At 45.1% G+C, this 24,345-nt stretch overlaps 1 protein-coding gene across 1 annotated transcript in view; it reads left to right on the top strand.

The window, feature by feature from the left end:
* tcf12 (transcription factor 12) overlaps positions 1-24,345 on the top strand; it is an 88,835-nt gene that overhangs the window by 58,687 nt on the left and 5,803 nt on the right. The window contains 12 exon segments of the mRNA XM_061756695.1: positions 10,657-10,756; positions 11,011-11,150; positions 11,526-11,667; positions 11,751-11,821; positions 13,499-13,643; positions 16,657-16,730; positions 17,979-18,050; positions 18,411-18,602; positions 20,837-20,945; positions 21,039-21,183; positions 22,496-22,725; positions 24,114-24,270. Of these exon segments, the coding sequence (XP_061612679.1) occupies positions 10,657-10,756; positions 11,011-11,150; positions 11,526-11,667; positions 11,751-11,821; positions 13,499-13,643; positions 16,657-16,730; positions 17,979-18,050; positions 18,411-18,602; positions 20,837-20,945; positions 21,039-21,183; positions 22,496-22,725; positions 24,114-24,256 (1,563 nt within the window). The 3' untranslated portion in view covers positions 24,257-24,270.

Below are 24,345 nucleotides of genomic sequence, written 5' to 3' on the forward strand. Positions count from 1 at the left end.
ACACAATTTATAGTTGTTGTTTTTTTTCTGTTGCAGAGGCAGGTCACTATGTTAGATGTTCACATTTTTACTTTTTATCACTTAAGCTCTCAATATGGGCCAAAAATGGGAATTCCCGAGATTTGTATCAATGGTACAGCCCATTGATACAAATGTCATGGATTCAACATTTTCGTCAATGGATTGTAGGGTTGATTGAACTTGAATTGGTCAACCTCCCCACTCAAATGCTCCATTTTGGAAACGCAGGAGGCCTCAGAGGCGGTGAGCACCGGAGGGGAACGCAAAATATCAGCGGCCATTTTGCTCCTCTCGACTGTCATTGCGAGCCACAGCGCTTCCCGTTTATTTCAACACTTGGCAAAGAAGACTCACAATACGGTATCAATAGATCAATCTTTTGAAGCGCAGAAGTTAACAAATGGAGAGCATGAAAATGCAGGCAGCTATTCATGACTTCAAAATAGATGGCTATCAATGTTGAGAACAATAAAGTCAATGGACCAGAGCTTTCCAGCCTCCAGAATCTCCGTCTGAGAGGAAGTCTGGCAGGCACGACGCAATCACGAGACGACTTCTTGGAGTCTCGACTGGGCAACTGCGGCTTAGTTGTCCTCATGATTTTAAGAAATGAATAGAAGGCCTACAATGGATTGTTGGACAGTTAAAGATACAGAAAAAAGGAAATTGCTCACAGTACTTCGGTTTGTTTTTTGTCCATCCATCCGTTTTCTGGAGCCCATCCCAGCTCAAAATGATTTTCTAGCATTTGAGACAAAAGTTCAAACATCAATGACCTCTAGGGGGCATTTAAGGATTGGCCACTGACATAGGTTGAGGTCAGAGCGACATTACAACAAGACAGAAATAATGGGTGCTAACTTACTGTAATTAAGCTGCTTTATTGCAATGAAATGACATGAATACATACTGATAATGACACGCTTACTCTAACTTTCTCAATGTCCCGGCGATTTGGGCGGCAGGTGTTGTCCGGAGTTTGCGTCCGTTTGGCTTTTCCTCTTTGTGTACGTTCTTCCGGTGCCCGATCAAATTTGTGGCGAAGCATTTAGATGAGCATAAAATGCTAATTATCGCCCGATACCGATCACACCGATCAGATCGATCATCCTCGGTTGCGCTGGCCCCACCCCCTCACTCGTTCATCTGATCACATTCAGATACAAATAGTACATGACAACAATTTGCATAATTCTAAGCCCTATTCCTTTGGCAAATACTTTATACAGATAACAGTTTAATTCCATTCAGTTCCATGACCACGCTTGTGATTCAAACCACCTGTCGATCAAATCATCTTTCCGCATTGAAATGAATGGAAATTCCATTAATCTGTTCCAGCCTCCCAAAAATACCCAACAGAAATGTTTGGAATGTGTTTTTAATAGGAAGAATAGCACACTACATACACACACACACTAAAGCACTTTAAATACAAAAAGTGTCATTGTCTTTATTGTATGATTAGTTTGACAGTAAATGTCAACTGGGAGTGGCAATAAATAGCTGGAAGCCTCTTTTTCACTGCCACCACTCTGCGCTCTTATCTTCAAATGTTTGATGCATCATTTGGTTACCCATGATATTACTTTGAGTATCACATTACCAAAATATAGCACATATTATAACTATATTTTGTCATATGATTTATTTTCAGATCACCAGTTTGCAGAATCGCCATTTGTTGTGATCTTCATATTTAGAACTGTCGAATGTACGTGATACGTGTTGGATACGACGAACAATGGTACGAAACCTAAAAATACAGGCTTTTTTTTCCCCCTGGGTGGGCGGCTAATATCCCCCAGGTCCCCTAAGTGAGCCCTCCCTAATTAGAACCAGAGCTTCTTACAGGAAACAATCTTCCCGTCTGGTGACATCATCGCTAAATCCATTGCTGAGTGAGATGATCTCAGCATGTGGATTTGCTCATTGTTTTTACAACAGCTAAACAAATTCCAAGAAAAGCACACCGTGGCGACTCGTCCGTCTTTAGAGAGGGCAGCGCGAACAGGTGGGTGGAGCATGCCCTTCATCTCATCCAAGGATTTGGACCTTCTCCCCCCCCACTCAGTCACGGCTGTTACCTTCTGCCGTGACTCAAAACATGTCATAACTCACTTGCGTGCGATGACGCTGACCTTCTCCGCTGGCGTGAGTCAGTCGGCATACTGTCGTAAGACGAATACCCGTTTCCTTTGTCCTTTTCTGCTTACTCGCTCACTACACGGAGCTGGGTCTGGACTTGTTTTAGCCCTCTTCAAACACTTCTATCACAGCAATTTCTTCCTTAAAGCATCGACTTGAACCGGCTCCAGATATGAAGCACTTCCAGAATGCAGAGCCAGGGTTTTGGAAGAATTTAAGAGAGTTAGACAGAAGAAATAATAAGGATACCAAAAGGAAAGCATCATAAAGACCTAGCTTTTCGAAGGACTTGAACGCTTGAATCTTTCTGTAACAATATTTCCGTAAATGAGTTTGCAGGCCTGTGTTTAGTCCGGGAAGCTTTGAGGAGTAGTCATGAAAGGCTCCACTCGGGCTGGGCTTCCAATGGAATATTGCATCAATCCTTGATAAAGCTGGATAAATGGGAAGGACAGTCAAGCTGTTGATGTTTTGCTTTCCCCTCCGGCGCTCGCTGTTTCTGAGGGTTTTACAAAACGGAGCATTATTTTTCTGTTGCCCCCCCCCCCCCCCCCCCCCTTTTTGCAGCTGTTGCACGCTTCACAGTGTTGACACACGCTTCTGAAGTAATGCTCGTATTTGGCCAACACCGCTGCTCTCATATTTCCCATCTCGCCCTGTAAATAACACGCTTTGAGGCCATATTCTCTTTTGGAGGCTGACAATGGTTTTACGATTGAATGACATCTCATCTGTGTGTGAGTACGATGTGGGTCCAATCATCAGAAGAAAAAAAAACCTCCGAATTGAAATCACTCGATAAATATGGCTCAACAGTGTGGAGAATTTAAGTATTTTAATTCCAGTTTGTTGAGGTTCTACTGCAGAAAATCTGCATTTTTTTATGCATGGAATTAAACACCCCCCCCCCCCAGCCCCGCTCTAAATCGGCTCACGCATTTGTTTTCTGTCCCACCCACTTCCCTTTATCTTTTTTTATACCCACCTCTTCGTTGCTTCCCTTCCCCCTCGTCCCTTGCCTCAGCACTCAGCGGCTTAAGAGAGGGATGTACCACACGCGCCACTCCCTTCTGACAGCCCCCCCCCCCCCACCCCCCCTTCTCTCTGTGCGCAATGGTAGCATCCTGCTTTGCATAAGTTTCCTCTGAGCGGGCTGCGTGTGGAGGCCAGCGCTGAAAGAATTATTAGTCCCTTTTGAACGCTTTGGATGTATGTCCAGAGAGCTTGCGTCCTGTTGTAATATACATTTGAATTTGTTAACGCCATCATGTATTGCGCGTATCCTGTCCCTGGAATGGGAAGTAACTCTTTAATGTACTACTATAACGGGAAATCGGTGAGTGATCTTTTTTTGGGGGAATGTATTTGTGAGCTGGAAGAAGTGTCTGTTCTGTTTTGATGCTCTCTGTTTAATAACACTGCTATATTTTTGGGAATGTGTACACACGTGTGTGTGTGTGTGTGTGTGTGTGTTCCCACGTGACTGCATGTGTGAGATGCAAGTTTCCGTTTTCAGCACATTTAAAGTGTAAATCAAAGTTTCATCTTACTACCAAGTGCAGGTCTTCCACGAATCCGAGGTGACGAGCAGGGGGGAAAAAAGTTGTGCCAAAACTTTTTCTCAGAGAATGAAACTGTGGCTTTTTGGTGGGACACGTTTATTTTCACTGGTTGGTTGCTGGAGCACTGAGACTGGATTGAAATAATAACAAGTGGGAGTCTGGGAATGATTAGGAGTTGAGGTTCGACTTTCCTGTTTGCAGATTGAGCTCCGAGCGCCAGTGTTTGCTGTTCTTCCATCTGCTTTGAATCACATCGGCATTCTTGACACCACAGGGAACCGAATGGGATTTCTGAATAGCTCCGTAATAACCCTCTTTGATATTTGTTTGTCTTAAACTTCCAGAATGCTTTTGGGTAAATGCATGCAGGCTTGTGTTTTTTGTTGTTGTTGTTTTTTTTCCTTGGGGAATGCTGAGGTTGTTTGGTGCAGGATTGGTTGTCTTTGTTGTAATGGAGAGTAATGACTCCAAATGTAAAGGTCATCTTGGAGAAAAGTGGTGGAGTAATTCTCCTGTCACGAGCAAATAACACCCTGCAGATTTACACCTGTCATGGGTCATCGAATTAAAAGTGACACTGTCTTTGTCCTTGGAAGCAATGACAACTTTTCCTGTGTCCCCAGTGCACACAGATGACTTTGATCTCTTTTCACATGAAGTATGAACAGGCTTTGGTTACCGTTAGTGATGGGGAGGAAATGGATAGCATGTGGGCAGAAAAGGGGCTCTGATCAAAAGCGCTTTTTTTCTCGATTACTTTTGCAAGGAAATAATCAATGTGGTGTTCGTTCTGCGAATCGACTCGATTGAAAGGAATTTGTCGTACTGGCGAGTTGCTTAGCAGGCTCGCCATCTGGAGCACCGGGAGAATTCGCAGCGGGCCATCGACTTATGAGCCGGTGGCACGGAAGCAATACAGATGGAGCAACTCGCTCGGCTTTCTTCCGACTGAAGTGAAAGCCCTGCCGCTATCGGTACATTTTGAGTGCTGTTTCATCAAATTTACGAATTTGAAGGAGGCTAGGTGTTGTCCGGCCTAGGTTGAGAGGTCAGCCAGTCCTTACAACCTCCTAGTGAGCATACATGTTGCATGTGCAGGGACACATGCAACTTGTATGAGTTCACGTGAAGGCGAGGGGTATGTGCGCACCATATCGTATTTGGTTTGACTGCAAAGTCAGTTCCCTGCTAGCACTGTACTTCGTCCACATGCACGTTTTGATTGCTCATTCGATTTAGCCGTAGAATCGAGTGAGTTTTTCTTTCCTTTGGACATATATGTTTGTTTCATGTCCAAAAATGAACACGAGTCGATAATTGATGTGTGTTGTCTTGATTAGAAGCCGACCTTTTCAAACACAGCCGGACAATTAGGAATTGTGACAGTTTTCAAGGACATTTTGCGGGAAACGTTCCTAATAGCAGCTGTCTTCTGAAAAATCTCGTCAACGGAATTTGCCCTTGGTGAGACGTTTTAGTGTCGTGCAGCACACTAAGCCCCGTAAGAGTTGGACGTAAAGCAAAAATGTTACAGAGATTCCAAGTCATGACACGCTTCGCAAAAACAGGATACGCCATTAAGACTGCGCTTGGCCAGCCGCTTTGTTTTTTCCAATTTTTGGATGTTTGTTATTTCCGTGTCCTTTCTGTTATTACATTGCATCCTGAGTGAAGGGTCACCGAATATAGGGGGGGGGGGGGAATGTATGATCACCAGGCCTACACAGTTACGCAGTGGTGCCTTGAGATAGGAGATGAATTGGTTCCTTGACAACGCTCACAACTCAAATCATCTGAAAATGAATGAAAATGCCATTAATCCGCTGCAGCATCCCTCCCAAAATAACAAACCTTTTTTTGTAATGTTTTATTTAATGAGGAAAATAGAACTATATAGTATTATACTTGCGATGACATGAAGTAGAATTACAAAGACTGTAAGTTTTTGTCACACTTTCTCCTCCAACGCACATTGTGCTGCTCATTGTGGTGTGCGCACCTTGGCCACATGGGGCAGCGTAAGCGATAAGGAGATACAGTATTGGAGACTCCTCTCAGCTCCTCTCTCTGCTTCTCAGTACGGCCTTTTTCGCAGAGGATAAAGACCATACACCTGCTGGTCTTGTAATATCATCTGCCTACGACTGTTGCAGCATGTGTTCAGATATCCGTTGCTGAAAGGGTCACAACACCGTTTCATAGATATGAAGTTGGTGCTCGCTAGTGAAAGCAAAAACTTTCATCAAGTCCGGTCACTGGAATCGCGAGGCTCCACTGTGCCTCAGTGGTGCCTCGCGATGCCTCGACTTCATGTTGTTGAACATGCTTTACATTTGACACCTTTTTGACTAGACTTTATCACAGCTATGTGATAGCTTACTTCTGAGCGATGATCCTGTATACTTTGTATGTGGGATGTCCAATACCCAGTGGGTCTGAAGTGACTGCTGTATGTCTCTGTTGGCCTGCGTATCTGTGTGAGTGATGGCTTTTAATTAATGCTCTTGTAATAGGAAACCCAGACGGGCGCGCTCCTGCATACGCCGCTGGTGTTTGGAATGGTTTATTCATGCTTTGACCGGTTAGCCTTGGGTGGGGGGGGGAAAAAAAAAAAAAAAAAAGGACAATTAACATTATCCAATGCCATATGCTGCCCATTGCGTAGCAAAGGACAAAAGCCTGGGCTACCGTGCGAGGCTAACCTGAGCGCTCCATGGAACGAATATCCCCGCCGGTCACGTGTCAAAGCCAGAGGACCCAAGAGAGCTCCACACCTGCCAGAGCACTTTAATTACACACACCAACAACATGCCGGAGTCATGCTCGCTCAGCAAATCTACCGCCGTGTCCTGCATATATATCACGTTGGCATGTTTTGTGCAAGAGCGAGCGTGTGTGTGGAATTAGCAGATTTTCCATCAATTCAGTGACAACCCATCAAATGAAAACCATTTCAGCAAGTAAACAACCGTCGTGGTCATCAATGCTTGCAATGGTAATAAAAAGCTGATCTTTTGACTTGGTCTAGGTATTTTCTCATAGAAATGTGCTAGTAGGACACATCCGCATGTCGTCAGAACGACTCCTCTTTTGTTTCTACGTTCTATAACATCCTCTTGCCATAGTGTATGATCTTATTTATACACGGTGTGTCAGAAAAAGCTCCAGGACGGTCGTCACCAAAGATATAGACTTCAAATACAAACTGAAATGAGTTTTTCCCTTTTCAGTGAAGGCCACGTGATCAACCAGAAGCTCTAGAAAGAGATAATGCAGCGTTTGATTCGTTCCGTGCGCGAGAGTTGTGGCAGGACAACTCGCGACTGCTTCACCATGACAACACGCCTGCTCACGATGCCCTGATCATCTGACAGTTCCTGGCCGAGAAAAACATTTCTGTGCCGGAGCAACCTCCCTGCTCACCTGACCTGACCTGACCTGACTCTGTGTGATTTAGGTTTTTTGGGTTTTTTTTGTTTGTTTTTGTCCTCTTTCCCAAGCTCAAGAAGGGTCATCAATGGGACCTATTTTGAAAACGTGGATCAAGATGGTCATGATGACGGAGCTGCGGAAGATCCCGGTAGAATACTTGCAGGAGCGCATGAAGGCGTGGCAGGCTGGGAAAGTGCATTCGACTCTGGGGGGAATGACTTTGAAGAGAAATACAAATCTTTCGTAACACTAGTCCTGGAACATCTCTGACACACCTTCTTACTCAGCCGTCCGGAGATGGTTAATGGGACTCCAAATCGATGCCCCTTTTCCACCTCACGGTACCTTCTTGGCGTGCCACGGTTCAAATCACTAATCCCTCATTTCTATTGGCAAAAGCAGGTACTATTGCTGCAGGTTAGTTGTAGTTCGAAGTATGTGATGTAAAAAAATAAACATGCTACTAATTCCTTGGCTGAGCAGATTGCCTTAGCTCTAGATGTGTAGCGTTACACTCCACACACACTCTCCACTTTGCTGCGGCGGCCGTTTCTCTCGCCGCCCTCTCGAACAACGACGGTCTCACGACCGTGCTCCACGGCTATATGCTGAAAAGTCAGCCATTGTTGTCGTTGTTGTTGGTCCTGTTACGATTGATGTGTTTAATATAGCATGGCTTTCACAGTTTCCTGCACTACTGTTTTTACTTAGAAAAGACAGCCTGCTGTGAAAAGCCGCATAATTCTGTCATCTGCTCACAAAAGTTTTTCAGTCATTTTCATACCTGTCAGCAGTTTAGTGAATCAATTTAATTGCCTCATTGAATGAACCATTTTCTTAAGCCGTGGGCACAATAAATCATCACATGAAAAGAAGCGCTCTATACAGTATGACTATTCGCGCACATCTGGTCCTCGGTGTGATACGAGGTCATCAAGCGAGGGAGCTTACAAATGAGCAGAGAGCGTGGCGTTTACTGCCAATGGGCAGGTGGGATCGAGCTGGCAGACCTGGCTCTGATTAGGGTGACACGACGGGGGTCAGCCAGTGTTCTCTGTGGGAGGGCGAATTTCTCCAAACCTTCGATCTTTTCTTCCCTCCGATGTGCTCTGTCCCCTTTTACTCACCCTCTCTCTCTCTCTCTCTCTCTCTCTCCATCTGGAGTGGATGAAGTCAGAGACCACATCACTGGTGGTTGGCCCCAAGTCTCGTTTGATCCTCCCACCAACTTGGCACACACACACAGCTGTACAACAGCGTGCCCATTGTGCTCTCATTTGACTCCACCGCCCGCTTGCAGGTACAAATGGAAAGAAGAGCAGACGTTGATTTGAATTTCGGACTCTCCGGGATTGTGTTCATTTGCCGGAGCCAGTATGCGGCTCCATTAGAAACTCCGTTGATCTAAAATGCAAATACTGCCGTTTGCTGCTTCATGAGCTTGATTGCTTGCTCGTCATTGAAGTGGATGGGTATATTTGCATTTATAGCAACATCGGATCTACAGGACAGCTCAGGCTATGTGTGTGTGTGTGTGTGTGTGTGTGTATATATAATATATATATGTATGTACCCTAACCCTGTTAGCTTCAGCTTGAGGTCACGAACTGATGGCTGAACATCCTGCTTCAGGATTTTCTGTTAAAGTGCAGAATTCATGGTTCTACATTTACACCGGATGTAACGAGATACACACCTTCCACAAAGCTCAACTGTCATCTCGTCAGTCCGTATAATATTCTCCCAAATCTTTCTTTCTTTCTTTCTTTCTTTCTTTTCTTTGATGTCAGCACTGGTTTTGGCCTCGGAACTCTGCCACGGATGGCATTTTTTTGCCCTGCAGTCTCTTCCTTATTGTTGTGTCGTGAACACTGACCTTAACCGAGGCAAGGGAGGCCTGCGGTTCTTTCGAGGTTTTCCTGAGTTCCTTTATGGCCTCCTGGATGAGTCATTGCTGTTTTTTGTAGCCCGGCCACTCCTGGAAAGGTTCCCCACTATTCCATGTCTTCTCCGTGTGAGGATAATGGCTCTCCCTATGGTTCGCTGGAATCCTAAAGCTTTAGAAATAGCTTTTCTAACCCTTTCCAGACTGGTAGATGGCAACGACTTTATTTCTCGACTGTTGTGGAATTTCTTTGGATTGTGTCATTTTCGTGCAGCTTTTTTAGATCTTGATTTTGTGGGGACAGATTCTATTTAAGTCATTTTTTTTTTTAACAGGTTTGGAGGTCATCAGGCTTGGGTGTGATCAGTAAAAATGAACCAAAATTGTGATTAACAAGGGGGGGTAATTACTTTTTCACACAGAGCCAGGTAACTTTGAATAGTTTATATATCTATATATGAAATTACCATTTAAAATATTAAATATTAAAGTGGGAAGGCTTTGGAAAAATAAGAATTTGAGATGGGGGGGGGGGCCAATACTTTTTCACGGCACTGTATGTATTATTTACATATCTTCCACGCGAGCATGGCGAGAACATGCAAATTATGTTCCAGTCCCACAAAAACACCAACAAAAATGTTTGATACATGTTTTTTTTTTTTAATATGAAAAATAGCACTCTACTGATTGTTGTACTTTATAATAACATACAGTAATAACATATTTTAGTAGTATATGAAAAATGTAACATTTGTGAATCATGATTTCATGCTTCAATACTCATTGACGTGCTTTCCTTGGCCACCTGAGGGACATCATAATACAGACATATACGGTATAATACACGAAGAGTTGAACAACAAAGTGACTCAGTGTGCTGCACCAATATATTTTTTGGGCAGAAGCAAAATTATATATGCCGATGAGTATTGTTATAATGTCTGTCCACGTGTTGCTGCACTGTGTTCATTTATCAGTTGCTTAAAGAGCTGGAACTATTGCAACGTCAATGCTGGTTTTCTTCGCCCGTCTATGGCACTTTGCATTGTGTGTTAGCATTAAGATTGCAGACTTTGGTGAGTTATGTGCTTTGGTTAGTTACACAAGCTGCGATTGTCTTTGTTTCATGTTTAAATGTCAACTGGGAACGGCAAGCGATTGTCAGCATCTGCCGCTTGTTGTGAAGTTCGCTGTCATCACCTCGTGCTCGCAACTAAATACAAGAAATTAACAGAGGTACCCCAAAAAAAATCAGTTCCATCAGGTCACTTAAAAGTCCAGTTTGACTTGAGAACATGACATAAACAGCACGCACGTTATGGGTTGAGTGATAGTTTAGTTTAATAAAGAGTGAGTCCGTTGGTTCCGAGCACCTTACTCAATGGAAGTAATATGGCAACTACTGTACTTTGGTCTGGAAAGTGCGCATTGGGTCTTGAATCCATCATCGTCTGGTTCCCAAGCCAGCTCGTCAGTTGACCTTGATTTGTCCAGACGGAGTTTTCACCCGAGTTGGCGTAACGCTCATTTGGACTGATCCCACAATGCACGACGTTATCAGACAAGTCGCTTTATTACGAATTGACTTTTCTGTTGTGTTCGCAGGTGTACGCGCCATCTCCAAACTCAGAGGACTTCAACAGAGATTCTCCCTCCTACTCTTCTCCCAAGCCCACCAGCAATATGTTTGCGAGCACTTTCTTTGGTAAGTCAAGTTTCATTTGCCGTTGAGCTCATCCCTTTGGTCATGTCGTGCGTCATTCATCATCAGGACCGTTTATACACATTAAAGATGAATTGGTCGCTTTACTTTACTGTTATCTCAGCTGTGTCGTGTTTCGTCCCCAGGAGTGAAAAATAAAACCCTGCTCGGCGGATGATCCCATGTTGAGGGTTTACGGCCTTTGTTTTGAGACTCAAATGCACTCTGTAAACACATCCATATATTTGTTTCATTAGACGGTACCCACAGTTCATCTGACCCTTGGAACTCAACCAATGGGATTAGTCAGGCCAGCTATGGAGGAATACTTCCAGGATCTCCATCTCACATGCCACAGTCGGGAAACTACAGCAGCCTGCACTCGCATGACCGTCTGGTAAGCCAATCCACTGGTGCCAATTTTGTACAGTATCATCTATTATGGTGGTCGGTTATACCGGCACTACCAAAATGCTGTGATCCCTTCAAGGGTTGAATTGTATTTCGCTATCACATGGATGCTATGTCTCGGTTCCAGATGCGGGCTTGGATATTGGAGATCATATTCCAAGCCCGCATTTCTTAACACAGCCGCCACGATATGAGAATGAGTGTGTGTGTTGTGTTGAAATATGTCGTCTGGACATTATCAGCGACGACATTACTTAAGCTCTGTGTCAGTGTTCTTCTTGTCTGCAGAGCCTCGCCCACCCTCTCTTTCACTTGTCTCCGAAGACACAACGGTTTCAAAGTTGCGTATTGTGATTTGCAGAACTACCCGGCGCACTCTGCTTCCCCGGACATCAATGCCAGTCTTCCTCCCATGTCCAGCTTCCACAGAAGCAGCACAAGCACTTCACCATTTGTGTCTGCAACACACACCCCGTCGGTCAACAATGCGGACGGGGCGCTGGGTAAGTTCGCGCATGCTGCTCCGAATGCTTGCTCGAATGTTCCGTTTCAAATTCTAACTCACTCCTACGCTGCACTTTTGAAGCTGCTGCAAATCGGGGGAACGCCACTGGAAGCTCACAGACCGGAGACGCACTTGGCAAGGCTTTAGCCTCGGTGAGCTGTAACCACGCGACCGTCGCACATTTACCCCGACGCTTTTGTTTGACGTGCTAGCTCATCGGATAGGATGACGCTGGATTTCTGTGGATGTGCGATCTTTCCCTTGATGTAAATCGATTGTGGTATTATTATCCTTTTGGATTTGTGTCAATCAAGTGTAATTGCCGTTAACCCGTCTCTGTCTTACACATTGTTTGAGTTCAAGATTGAGAACAGTAGTTAGTAGTAGTTGTGTTAATCACCGGGGGGAGTGGCAGATTTGGATAAAATTGCTCCTCAGATGCGATGTTTGAATCTCTGCTCTCCCCCCGATGCTAGATTGAGCCCTTGTCCCAAATTCATAACATCCAGCAAAATCTCTTCATTTTTTTTTTCTCAACATTTTTTTGTATGTACAGTTGTATTTGTATTTCAATCCATTTTTTTTTTTTTTTTTTTCTGAATTAGTGTCAATGGAAAATGTGAGTTTGGAGGCGGTAAGAACAAATTGAAGTCTTTTATGTTTGTAGACTCAATTATGTTAGCATGACAAAAGCTGGAGTGAAATGGACACGGTTGGACACGGACAGCGTGGGGGCGGGTGCACGGAGCCGGGGCACCGGGGAGTTCGCTCAACTCCGCGGGCTTCCCTTTGTGTAGTTTTTGTCCGCCGCCCTTTTCAATTGGCCGTGCTTATTGGCCCCTCGCCGCCTGCGGGAGTGTGACTGATGACGGGGCGGGGCTTCATTTGTTCCAGTAAAATGAACCACTTTTCACTTTGAATGGCCATATATTGTTTGGTCATAAACAACTCGCTTTTGTGAAACTGATGCATATTTCGGGGATCCGTGTTGTCTTGTTTGTGTCTGACGCAGCGACGGCCGCATTATTAATCCACGCTAGTTTTCGACCGAATTGCGTGTCCGAGCGTGTTGAGGAAAGAGAAGAACGCAGCTCTCGGTGTCGAAAAGCTTCCATCGCCATTGCGTCCGTCCGTCCGTCCGTCCCTTCCGCCCCTTCCCTCCTACATGCTCAGCCTGTTACTCCAAGTTGATTGAAAAAGGAAGGCCCAAAGATCAAGATTGACGAAAGAGATTATGAACAAGGGCATTCTATCATCTCCGGAGAAGTCAAACGGTTTCCTGCCCACTCAATTTTGATGCTGCTTTTTCCTGCTAATTAGTGAGGATCCCATCCAAGCGGCCTCTTCTCATTTCAGCGCAATATCCTCTGATTAAAAGGGGAAAATCAGGGAAGTGATTGTGCTTTCATCCAGTACACAATCTCTTTTCCTTGTAAAACTGGAACAGAAATCGCAGCCTGAGATTCCGTAATGTTCCTGCAAATTGTCTTTTATCGTCAATAGAATCCGACCAAATACATGAAGTCATGTAGACTTTGTTCTATTGCCTGAAAGCTTGCACATTAAGGTGAGACGAAACGTGAAGCTTCTGTTCTTCCGCACAATAACAAGGAGAGAACAGTTGTCGAACAGTGAAACATGAGTTGAGTCAATATTGTCTATTTGTCTATAGACAAGTGAAAGGGATGATGGTTTCGAGATGTTGCCATCATTATAACACCTTAGCTTGTCAAATCCGGATGGATTGATGACGATTCTCTTTTGCTGGAAGACGTACGGAGCAACGTGCAATTCAATGTGTCGACGCCTCATTCTTTCCGCTCTCGCAGATTTACTCGCCCGACCGCACGAGCAGTAGTTTTCCCTCCAACCCGTCCACGCCCGCGGGTTCCCCCTCGCCTCTCACGGCCGCAGCAGGCGCCGGCTCATCAGGGACCGTCGTCACGGCTGCCGGCGCTCCGTCCGGAAGACCAGGTAAAACCCGATTCTCGCGGCGTGAGCTCATCTGCGGCGCGCGGGCCGAAGAACGTAGCTGCTCGGTCTGAGTCACTGCACTTGTCGTAGCCAGTTTGGATCAAATGTTTCTTGTGAACGCGTACAACAAAGAGAGCAGAGGGTATCCGGCAGATTTCCGAGCCGGCCGCTCTCAATCGGCGCTCCTTGCCGGGACGACTTGCGCGAGGTTGACGACAGCTTCTACGCATCTTCAATCAGTACCCGACTGTCCGCTATCCTTTCCAGCCGCACAACCCGCAGAGCTTCTTTTGCGTAGAGCTTTCATGTTCCTCAATCTAAGGCTTGCTGACACGCATCTGTTTGTTTGTATAACATTGATTTTTTGTTTTGGAAGTGATTGAAATGTTAATGACAAGCCCCGGAACAACAATGGAAATGAAAAGGACCGAGGCCATGGCTTTTGAGCTGCTTAAGGATTTAAAAAGATTTGTTTGAAGTGGTTTTGAATTACATCGATGAAAAGCTTTTCATTTTTTATTTATTTGTTTATTTGTATTTTTGTCGGGGGGGGGGGGGGGGGGGGGTCTAAGCGGAACATTGTAGAGCTTTTGAAAAAGTTGCTCGTGGGTCTAGTTTAACGTCACAGCGCTGTTTTGGAATCGGCTCGTTGAAATCATTTTGAAATTGTCGACGACTGGAGCCCGCAGGGATGTACGACATGCAAACATTGAAAAAACTCAGGTGGAGCCTTCAGACGTATTAGGAGGCGAGAGGCAGTCATGCAGGGGGGGGGGGGGGGGGGGGGGGGAATGGGAGACACCAAGCGGGAAGCCCAGTGTGTTTATTTTAATGGACAGTTGTGTCAAGTACGCTAACGGACTGGCGACAGCTGTGTCTACCTATGCCCCCCCCCCCCCCCCCCCCCCCCCCCCCCCCCCCCCCCCCCCCCCCCCCCCCCCCCCCCCCCCCCCCATCCTCAGCTGTTGCCCTGCCCTTTGCGGACAGCTGTTCCCACACACGCAGAGCTGTCGAAAGTCGCCGCCAACGGGTGAAAGACTCACCTTTTTGACCTGGTTCCAAAAAGAATACCAGTAGCATTAAATACGAGCAAAGACGGTCAAATGAAGATTTCACTGTTTTTTCGCATTTTGTCAGGTTAGTAAGAGAACGATTTCGCGCAAATCTAGACACAATTTCACATTGAGTGCGAAACCCATTCGTCATTAGTGTGGCACCGAGATAGTGGGCATTAATCATGAGATGTTCCTGCAGTTTGTCTCGCTTTTTCTTTTAGTTTCTAGCTGTCAGCCGGTGGAGGCATGTGAAGTTCATGTCTCGCTCATCTGGCAACAAGATGGAGCGAAACAAGTTCTTTTCATCCTTTCTTCTGGGGTCTTTTATGCCAATTGATGACAGAGGGCTACATGTGAACTGTGACTTTCACTGGAACAATTGAAGGAAAACAAGTTTGAAGCTTTTTGAAAGGATCCTTTCTTTTTTTGGGGGGGGGCACGGCTCATACCAAATCTTCATTTCAGAATTTTCTGGCTGTTTTTGTGACCCATTGTTGTGTAAGCAGAAACAAGGCATCGGTCTCTTTAGAAGCGAAATCCATACTTCACTTCCTCCATGATCAATTTCCCAAAAAGAAATAAAAAAGGGCCTTTCTGAAATGTGCTGTAACGTCATACTTACCATCTTAGAAATGAAGGACTCGCTTTGGCAATATTCCATCGGACACCACACAACTGGAAAGGGCTGTAAGGCCATATTTCTTCAAAATAACCTGGAGGAGTTGTCAAAGTATGTTATTGTTAGGATTGTATATTGTCTTGGCTCATTGTGCCACAGGAAAAAGGGGATATGCACAAAAAGCTTTGGGAACATTTGCTGGCCAAATGTAATTCTAATATACCTGGAGTGTCGTTTTGTGCCGCAATTAAATAAATATCGTGTCAATCCAATATTGAATTGACACGATATAGATCATATTCAATTGAAAGTACCTCATACTAAAATGAGTAAAGAAAGCAACACAAGCTTATTGTCGCTGTTGGTTGGAAAACGCGCAATTTCCTATTTTTTCACAAATCGGTCCTATTGCTCTGTCTGTTATTTTTACGCATTATTACGCAACTTCATGTGTTTCAAACAACCTTTTTGTTGCAATGTGGGAGCCGTGCGGCGTTACGTCGCCTCGAGATTGAAAGTGTGGCTGTTTTTCAAAAATAAGGAGTTCAAATAGAGATTTTTTGATGCAAAGCAAACAAAAATGTATACGGTGCGTAAGGAAGCATGGCAGCCACGAATGAGTTTGTGCCTCTGACGCTGCTCCGTCAGCTCATCTTTTCATTTGTTGCAGCAAGTTTGGGAAGATGATGCAACCACAGACGTCCGCTTTTGTGGAGGCTCTTTGTCTGGCCGCGCGGGTTGGCTGTCGCCGGCGCCATGCGCTACCATTTGAATGAACGAAAGCGTCAGGAATTCGAGATTTGTGTGTTAAATTGCTGAACACGATTACGGGGTGGCGTTGTGTTGATGCGCGCAATGGGAAATGATAGCAATATCAGCTATCATGCCGACCTGAGCGACGCTGCATTTGGCGAGATGGCGTTTGTCTGATGCGAAAAATTGCGCCCAACAGCAATGTTGTGTATGAACTTTATCGATGGACACGTCGCCAGTCGTCAGATGGAAAATTGACATTTACAAATGTTCATGTTCGAACCCTCCGGTTTGTTTCAAGAGGCGGGAAGGAATGGTGTCACAAATCCGATTTGTTCGTCTCCTGCCTCGCAAGCCGGAGATGGAAGTGGGAGCGTCGGGATACTGCTCAGCCATCAGGAAGGAGACGTAATCTTGTCCTGAATGACAGAAATATCTCCTGACACCAGGACATCGGCACGTCGGCGTGTTCTGACAGTTATTAGCCGTTGTGTCGGCCGTCAGCTATGTTGATTTCCCCCCCCAAAAACGGAGCGGCTGTATAAAGGGGGGATTGACCTACAGTGCACCTCTGTCTCTTTGTTAGGTACCAACCAGTGGCCTCGTCCTAGCGGACAGACCCCTTCGTCTCCAAATTATGAGAACTCACTTCACTCACTGGTAAGCTTTTTTTTTTTTTTTCTTTTCTTTTCTTTTCCATTTACGGTCGCTCACTTTGGTTGAGTTATCGTGACAATGAGATTTCCTGCAAATGTTTGCAAAGGATAAAGTGGAAGGTCAAGGATAACTGAACAATACCTGTCCCTTAGGACTTGCCATCTGTCTCCTCGTCGAGGGTGGACAGTTGGCGGCGGGTGGTTTAATTCAAGGAGCTGCGAGCAGCCGCATGCAGAGCTGCTTCTCCAGGATTCCTTTGCCGCCATGCTGTCGACCTTTTTTTTTCTCAATCGATTCAAAATAAAAGTACGGGTCAAATGTTCCAAGTCGCTGAGTTATAATTGACTCCGGAGTTTGGAAAGCCCCATCCGCGACTTCTCCAATCGGGGCTGAGCAACTGTCTCAACGTGCCGCTTGAGGATTATATTACGGGTCAAATGACGAATGGCGAATGGATTGACCTCTTGGTCACATGGCACAATGATAGGACTACACTGTGAGCGAGCAAGTTTCCACTTGCTCCACATGACTTAGAACTATATATGTAAAGCATCGGATCCAAAAGGCCGTAATCTTTTATTGTAGTCCAACAGCAAGCAAATACGGGTGTATGTATCACTTTGGTTACTGGAGTACAAATTAGGCCCGCCGCACCCGAACGCAATTGAAGTAGAAATCGCTAAAAAAAAAAAAAATCACTCAGTGACGACGTGACCGTGAGCGCAATCATTCGATCGTCCGCGGCCATGCATAAGTCCTGCGACTGACTGGCGACCGGTTCAGGGTGTCGTCCGCTCAAAGGCAGCCGGTATAGACTGCGGTACACAAAATGGAGAGACTTTTGTGCAAAAGCGGATGTGCATTCATTTGTGACCGAGTGTCTGAGTGATGTTGCAACAGCGTTCACCGGCAATTCCAACTTTGAATCGTACTCAAAACTCATTGAGCGGAGTTGCCCAACCCTGTGCGCCGCGCCACAGATGGCTTTGGGTCGCGTCGCTCCGGGATGGAGTTGGGAATCGACTGTGGAGCTGAAAATGAATGAGGTAACCGCCAATGTCATGGGAAGTATTCGAAAAGCACACAACAACAAAACACTTTCATCTTCACAAACCGATTGGTCAGCAGATGTATTCCTGTCTGCAAATCCTGTTGTTGCTTCTTAAGATCTCTCTCTCTCTCTCTCTCTCTCCCCCCCAGTGTATTTACGCTCTTTGTTAATCCTATTCTTATTTTTTGGGACTTTGGCAGAAAAACAGAGTTCATCAACAGTTACATGAGCATCTTCAGGATGCCATGTCTTTCTTAAAGGATGTCTGCGAGGTACTTCCGATCGATGTTGGCTATTCCATGTTCCATACTTGCTTCATGACCTCGACATTCAATTGTCCTTTTTTTTTGGTTTTCGTTTTGTCGCCATTGTTACGTTGTCCGATTAGCATGGCAGAATCTGCTTCAGCGCCGCTCTGAATCCACTCCCTGTGATTGTTGTTCGCTTTCACACAAACAAGTGTGTATTTGTTGCTGTTTGGAGCTCTTGTGATCATGCATAAGAATTGTCTTTATCTTCACTTTTCAAGTCCACGCCATCCGATCAGTGTTTTCAATTTCCGGCCCTAATATGCTTATACTAAGCCGCTGTGTCCTTCTTCTTCTCCTCTCCGATCCCTCCGCTCCCCTCAGTCTCGAATGGAGGATCGTCTCGACCGACTGGACGACGCCATCCTTGTTTTGAGGAACCACGCAGTGGGCTCCACCGCCAGTCTACCCAGCGACATCCACAGTCTGCTGGGACAGGCCCAAAATGGCCAACTCGCAGCCATCGGAGCAAGTTTCCCCGCCTCGGCGTCGGCTCCCAGTCGGACGGCAGCAATGGTACGAAGGCCTGATTAAGATGTTCATTTTCCTCTCCCGTTAATGAAGATGTTTGAAATGCTTTTTTTTTTGCCTCTTACTACTGCCACCCGCTCAGAAAGAATTCATCACCATCTGAAGAAAGTACACCAAGTTATACAAACCTATTTTGCTGGCGTTTCGCCGCATTCGTACTCTACGGTGGAAGAGAAGAGACATTTGAAATCGTCTTACCGGAGGCAAATTCCTTGCGTGTTTTTTGGACATACTTGGCAAAATAAAAAGGATTCTGATTCTGATATCAATTGATATCAACATTTGTACAATCGCTACAGTAGAAATGAAAGTGAGACAGTGTACAAATATTCAGCTTTATGAAAAGCTCTCCTGGCAAAATGGATTCCTCCCCAAATATAGAATGCTCATGATTGTTTTATGCCACTGATCATCATTCTTTTCTCTGTTACCACACCTTCCTTTACATAAAGTGAAGTGATCCAAAAGGAATTGGAACTTGGCTAATTTTGAAATAAAAATGAATTTGTATTTTTGTTCATGGGTATCGTTTGCCTGCAAATTAATCAAGAAAGTGGAAAAATACTGTAAGAATTTGCACAAGGACAAATAATCTTTCTCTTTCGAAATGACTGCTATCCGACCACTTTGGCCAAACACAACTTTTTTTGCTCATTTCTACTCGGGATACAACGATAACCGTTTGTTCTTCAGAGCGAGTAAAAGTACAAATACTTACACACACACACACGTACAGTCCAGACATACACGATCTCCAATTTCTACCGAGATCAAAAGCATGGGAAACCTGCTCCTGTGTTGAGAGCGGATGAATGAATCATTTGGAACCTTTCAAGTTTTTTTTGTTTTTTTTTGCACAATATGAAATGTTTCGGTCGTCAATTGATTTTGCTGTGATTGTTCTTATGCAGTGACGTTGAGCGCCCGTGCCTCCCAGATAGATAGGACATGCCGTGTTTGCACTCGCGCAGTGCTTCCTGTGCGGGAAGAGCTCCCATCAAACGGGCTCACCGACCTTGACACAACCACGGGCTTTTAGTCTGGATGACAGACCCCCCCCCCCCCCAACCGCCTTTTCATTGCTTCTTTTTAACAAGCAAGGAAATCCGAACGGTTGAAACGTGTGTCCGCACCCCGTGCCTCGTCAGCTGTATGATAATCAGGCCCAGCCATGAAAACGGCAGCTTTCTTTTCTGGCCAGAAACCCAGCGTTCCCCTCCCTCCCCTCCCTCCCTCCCTCCCTCCCCTCCCTCTCCTCCCTCCCTCCCTCCCCTCCCGCGCACAAAGACTTGTTCGGGCACCTGTTGAGAGCACAGCAACGATTAGTGTAGCACCGAAGAAGGGGAGGCTTTCGGGGGGTAAAGGGGTTAACAGAGGCCAACGGTGACAGGGGGATTACATAAATAAACATTTAGCAGGGACATCCATTTTTCCCTGCATTACCTCGGAAGAAGAAAGAGAAGTGAAAGAACTTTGAAAACATGTGGCGAACATCTGAAAGAATGGAGACTGCGGCACTATATGCTGGGTGTTGACCCTTTTTCACTTCGGAATGCGTACGCAATAACAGTGACATGTCGCAACCAGGGAGTCAGTTTAGTTTGACGTCTTTTGAACATCCAAAGAAATCTCAAAATAGACGCCAGAAAGAGTCTTGGCTGTGGTTAAAGACAGTCATGAGTAAACCGTCTCATATTGTTTGGAATGATGAACGACATTGTAAGATAATGACGTCCCATGTGGGTACATCGAATTTATAGTTTGTTCAACTGTCAGCGCAGATTTGTGTGCAGAAAGGTCACATTCGAATGTATTTGCAGCCATCGAGTTTTTTTCCCCCTATGCGTTCTACCAATTCGCCCGTAGATCAGTCGAATCATTGGATAAGAATTGCTTTTGCGTTATTAAACCCGATAACACGTTGATGCGAGGTGTTGCCAGCCTCTTGTGCTACTGTACTGACAGGGTCTGCTTTGCCCAGTGACGCGGGCGTCGGCGGCTGCGTGTGTTGTAGGCGGCGAACATATACAGAGCCCGGACACGACCCCCCGACCTCTCCTCACCTCCAATTTTATACATTTCTCCTATTCTGCAGGCATTTCCCACTCTAAATTCCAGAAGCATTTCTTTTCAAGGTTCATCTTTTTTGATGTTTGGCCTTTTGTGGATATTCTTTTCAACTTCCCGTCATGACGATGCGCCTCCTGTTTTTGTTGCAGGGTTCTTCCCATGCCGATGACGCCGCTAATCCGAACAGCCACGGAGGCCTGCCGAGCAGCGGCTCCACGTCCGGCGCAGAACTCAACCATCAAGTGGAAGCATTCAGAGGTCTGATGCTCCCTGCACATTTTATGGCTGATCGGCGGCTGACCTTACCTGACCTTTTTCTCACCACACGCCCCCCCCCCCCCCCCCCCCCAGGCTTGGCTGGTCAGGTGGCTACTGCTTTGGCGCTGAAGGTGGAGAAACAGGACAAAGATGACACGAATGATTCCCTCTCTGCTGATGACAAGTCGGATGATGAGAGTGACGGCCTGAAAACACCTCGCGCTGGCACACGCACAAGGTAAGAACGCAGTCTCCGGGCAACAATGTTTCATTTTTTAATGATATGTTTTGTAGGTCTCAGCTGCTCGTTAGCAGTAGCTCTCGTCAATCGTCGAATTAATCGTCGGGTAATTTTTTTCAAGTGACGGTTCGTTCCGCGGAGATTTTTGTCGCAGCTCGAGACGGCTCCATGATACGTTCCGTATTATGCGTTAGGGCGAACGGCAGGAATGGGACAACTGCGCACGCGCAGTAAATCGGCCGTGCCGGAAGTAAACAAGGACGTGGCCGGATGACTTCTTATGTCAGAATAAGAAGTTTTATTTTCCGATTTTTGGGGGTGAATTCAAATAGCGACTAGATTCTTCCTGTACAGCTTATCCTCATTAGGCTTGTGAGTGAGGTCAAGCTTATCGAAACTACTTCAGGGGACAGGCAGGGCACACCCTGGACTGGTCGCCAGCCAATCGCAGGGCACGCACACACACAAATCTTAAAACGTTAACACACCCCTGTTCGAATGCCAGGTTTTTGGGAAAGAAAAGAGTGACCAAGATAAATGCTTAGTGTGACCGCTAACCTGTCCAACTTGAAAATCAACAACGAAGATATTGTGCTTGCGCAAGTGTGCGTATCCTGCTGTTAACTGGGAATGAATCAATCGCATTCAAGCTCATCGGGTAACCCCAAATAAAGTTCCGATGTTTTAGTAGCCTTTGAGATATATATATATATATATATATATTCAAACAATGAGTAGACCGTTCTTTTGGACCCAAAATGTATTTATCAATTCTATTTTATGAGGGAACCAATCATCATACTGATGAGAATCCATTTGATCATCAAGAGTTATTGACAAAACTAAGGTAATATTTCTGTTCATATCATTATCTTTGGACAATATAATAAGTAATAATAATGATAATTGAAAGTTAGAATAACTATTGTTATTGCACTATTGTACTTTTTATGCGATACAAATATGAATTTGAATACGGTGTAATGCACGGACGCCAATAAGTGACTTCATATGAAAAAGTCTCCTCTCTCTTTGTCTGCTAATATATTGGCAAAGTATATGAATCAACCTTCTATTCCTCCGTGAATCTTTCCTCTTTATCGTACCGATACACTTGGTAAGATAAAGTGCTTCAACTTGATATTTTGCTTCCTTTTGTAGTTGTACTGTAATAGCCAGTGTACCAATGCAGCAATACTTGTGTCCATATAGCGAGCATTGGTATATTTGAGGAAATAGTTGGACTTTTACTGACTCATTCTAATCAAGTCGAGCGCCCCTTTAAAGTGTTTTTGCGTGCACCCCGCAGTCTCACAGAGGACGAAGACCTGAATCCCGAGCAAAAGGCGGAACGGGAGCGAGAGCGGAGGATGGCCAACAACGCCCGGGAACGCTTGCGGGTGCGGGACATCAACGAGGCCTTCAAGGAGCTGGGTCGCATGTGCCAGCTGCACCTGAAGAGCGAGAAGCCTCAGACCAAACTGCTCATCCTCCATCAGGCGGTGGCAGTCATCCTCAGTTTGGAGCAACAAGTCAGAGGTCTGTGCCCACCACCTTTTCCCCCTTCATTCCCTGGGTTCACGTGACATGACTCTCTCATAAAGTATCTTCCAGTTATTCCATCTGTCTGTCTGTCTGTCTGTCAGCCGGATTCTCCACTCCCATTTGATGTCACCTCACTTGAGTCGCCGAGACTTGCGGCTCTCAAACCGGGGTCAAAAATGTCAATAAATCATGTTGTTGTATCATTTGTAGGATTGCGCGCTATACTGGCGCTATACAAGTACCGCAATGTCTCCAAACAACACCACATTCTGTGTTTTGAGTCCAGGGAATTCTGCTCATTTTGGAAGATTTCTCCCAAAAATACGCTAATTGTGCGTAACTTGGGGTCGACAAAATAATTTGCAATCAATTATTTTGTGGTGTCATTTCTTTTTCTTTTTTGTTTTTTTGTGCGCATAGAGCTACGTAAGGGGAGCGGCATGCCAATAAAATCAACATACTGATGAAAACCAAACGGTTGGACGCTTTCAGTTCAGTCCGCATGTGTCCTGTTCAATTCATAAGGTGCGCAACTTTTTGGGGGGGGGTTTCTTTCAGATTTAGCAAAGAGTCGACAGTGTTCACGCCAGTTAGCACATATATGCACCGACACCGTTTAGCCGATTTGGATGGAAATAGCCTCAAATTAAAGCTGACATCTTGTTTGATTCATTTCAAATCCATCGCGGTGTTGTTTAGAGCTAAAAAGATGGGGAATTGTATCCATGTCCCAATCTTTATGGACCTTTAATATCATAAAAAGTACATCAATATATAGTTCACATTTCTAATAACAGCTATGTTATTTGTTTGTTTGCATAAAAGAGTGCTGCGGTTTTTTTTTTCAAAAGATTTTTTGGAGTCGCATTTGTACAACACAAATTTTTTTTTTTTTTTTGACACGTTATAATACAAATGAATACTTTGTACATCAGTCGACATACTGTACATACTGCGAGCACTTGTATTGACTCAGCTACACGATCGCCTACGTGTAAACGTACCTACATTTAAACACATATGCACAACCGCCATGTCTACGAATTTTTGGACATTTTGAAAAAGTTAAAGTTAAAAAAAAAGTTAAAAGACAGTTCTTGTCAGGTGTCATTCTGTAAATACAACTGTCAATATATTATTGTCTATTTAGCAATTTAGTGGCAAACATCGTATTGAAAAAGAAGAAGAAAAAAAAGTGACACTGACAAGAATAAACGGTCAATGTTTTGTCACTCAAAGCGATTCAAAGAAAGAACATAATACATCCTAAAATGTAACTTTATCAAGAAAATAATAGGTCCCCAAAAGTTTGAGAACCCTAGACTCTCGACTTGAGAAAGGAGGACAATCTTCACCCTCTTTTTGCCTGTCTGGCCCCACAGAGCGGAATCTCAACCCCAAAGCGGCCTGCCTCAAGAGGAGGGAGGAAGAAAAAGTATCCGGCGCTTCCGGTGACGGCCAACAAGGTCACACGGGGGTCCGCCCGGGCTCGACTGACACATCCGAGCCCACGGGCCACCTTTGAGGCCCGGACAGCAGGTACACTTAACCGTCTTTTTAAACATCCTCCTCTCATCGGACTATCTTTTGGCACCGACAGTCCAAAACCCAAAC

The sequence above is a fragment of the Phyllopteryx taeniolatus genome, chromosome 2, assembly GCF_024500385.1.
Source record: "Phyllopteryx taeniolatus isolate TA_2022b chromosome 2, UOR_Ptae_1.2, whole genome shotgun sequence".
In the NCBI taxonomy this organism is placed as follows: Eukaryota; Metazoa; Chordata; class Actinopteri; order Syngnathiformes; family Syngnathidae; genus Phyllopteryx; species Phyllopteryx taeniolatus.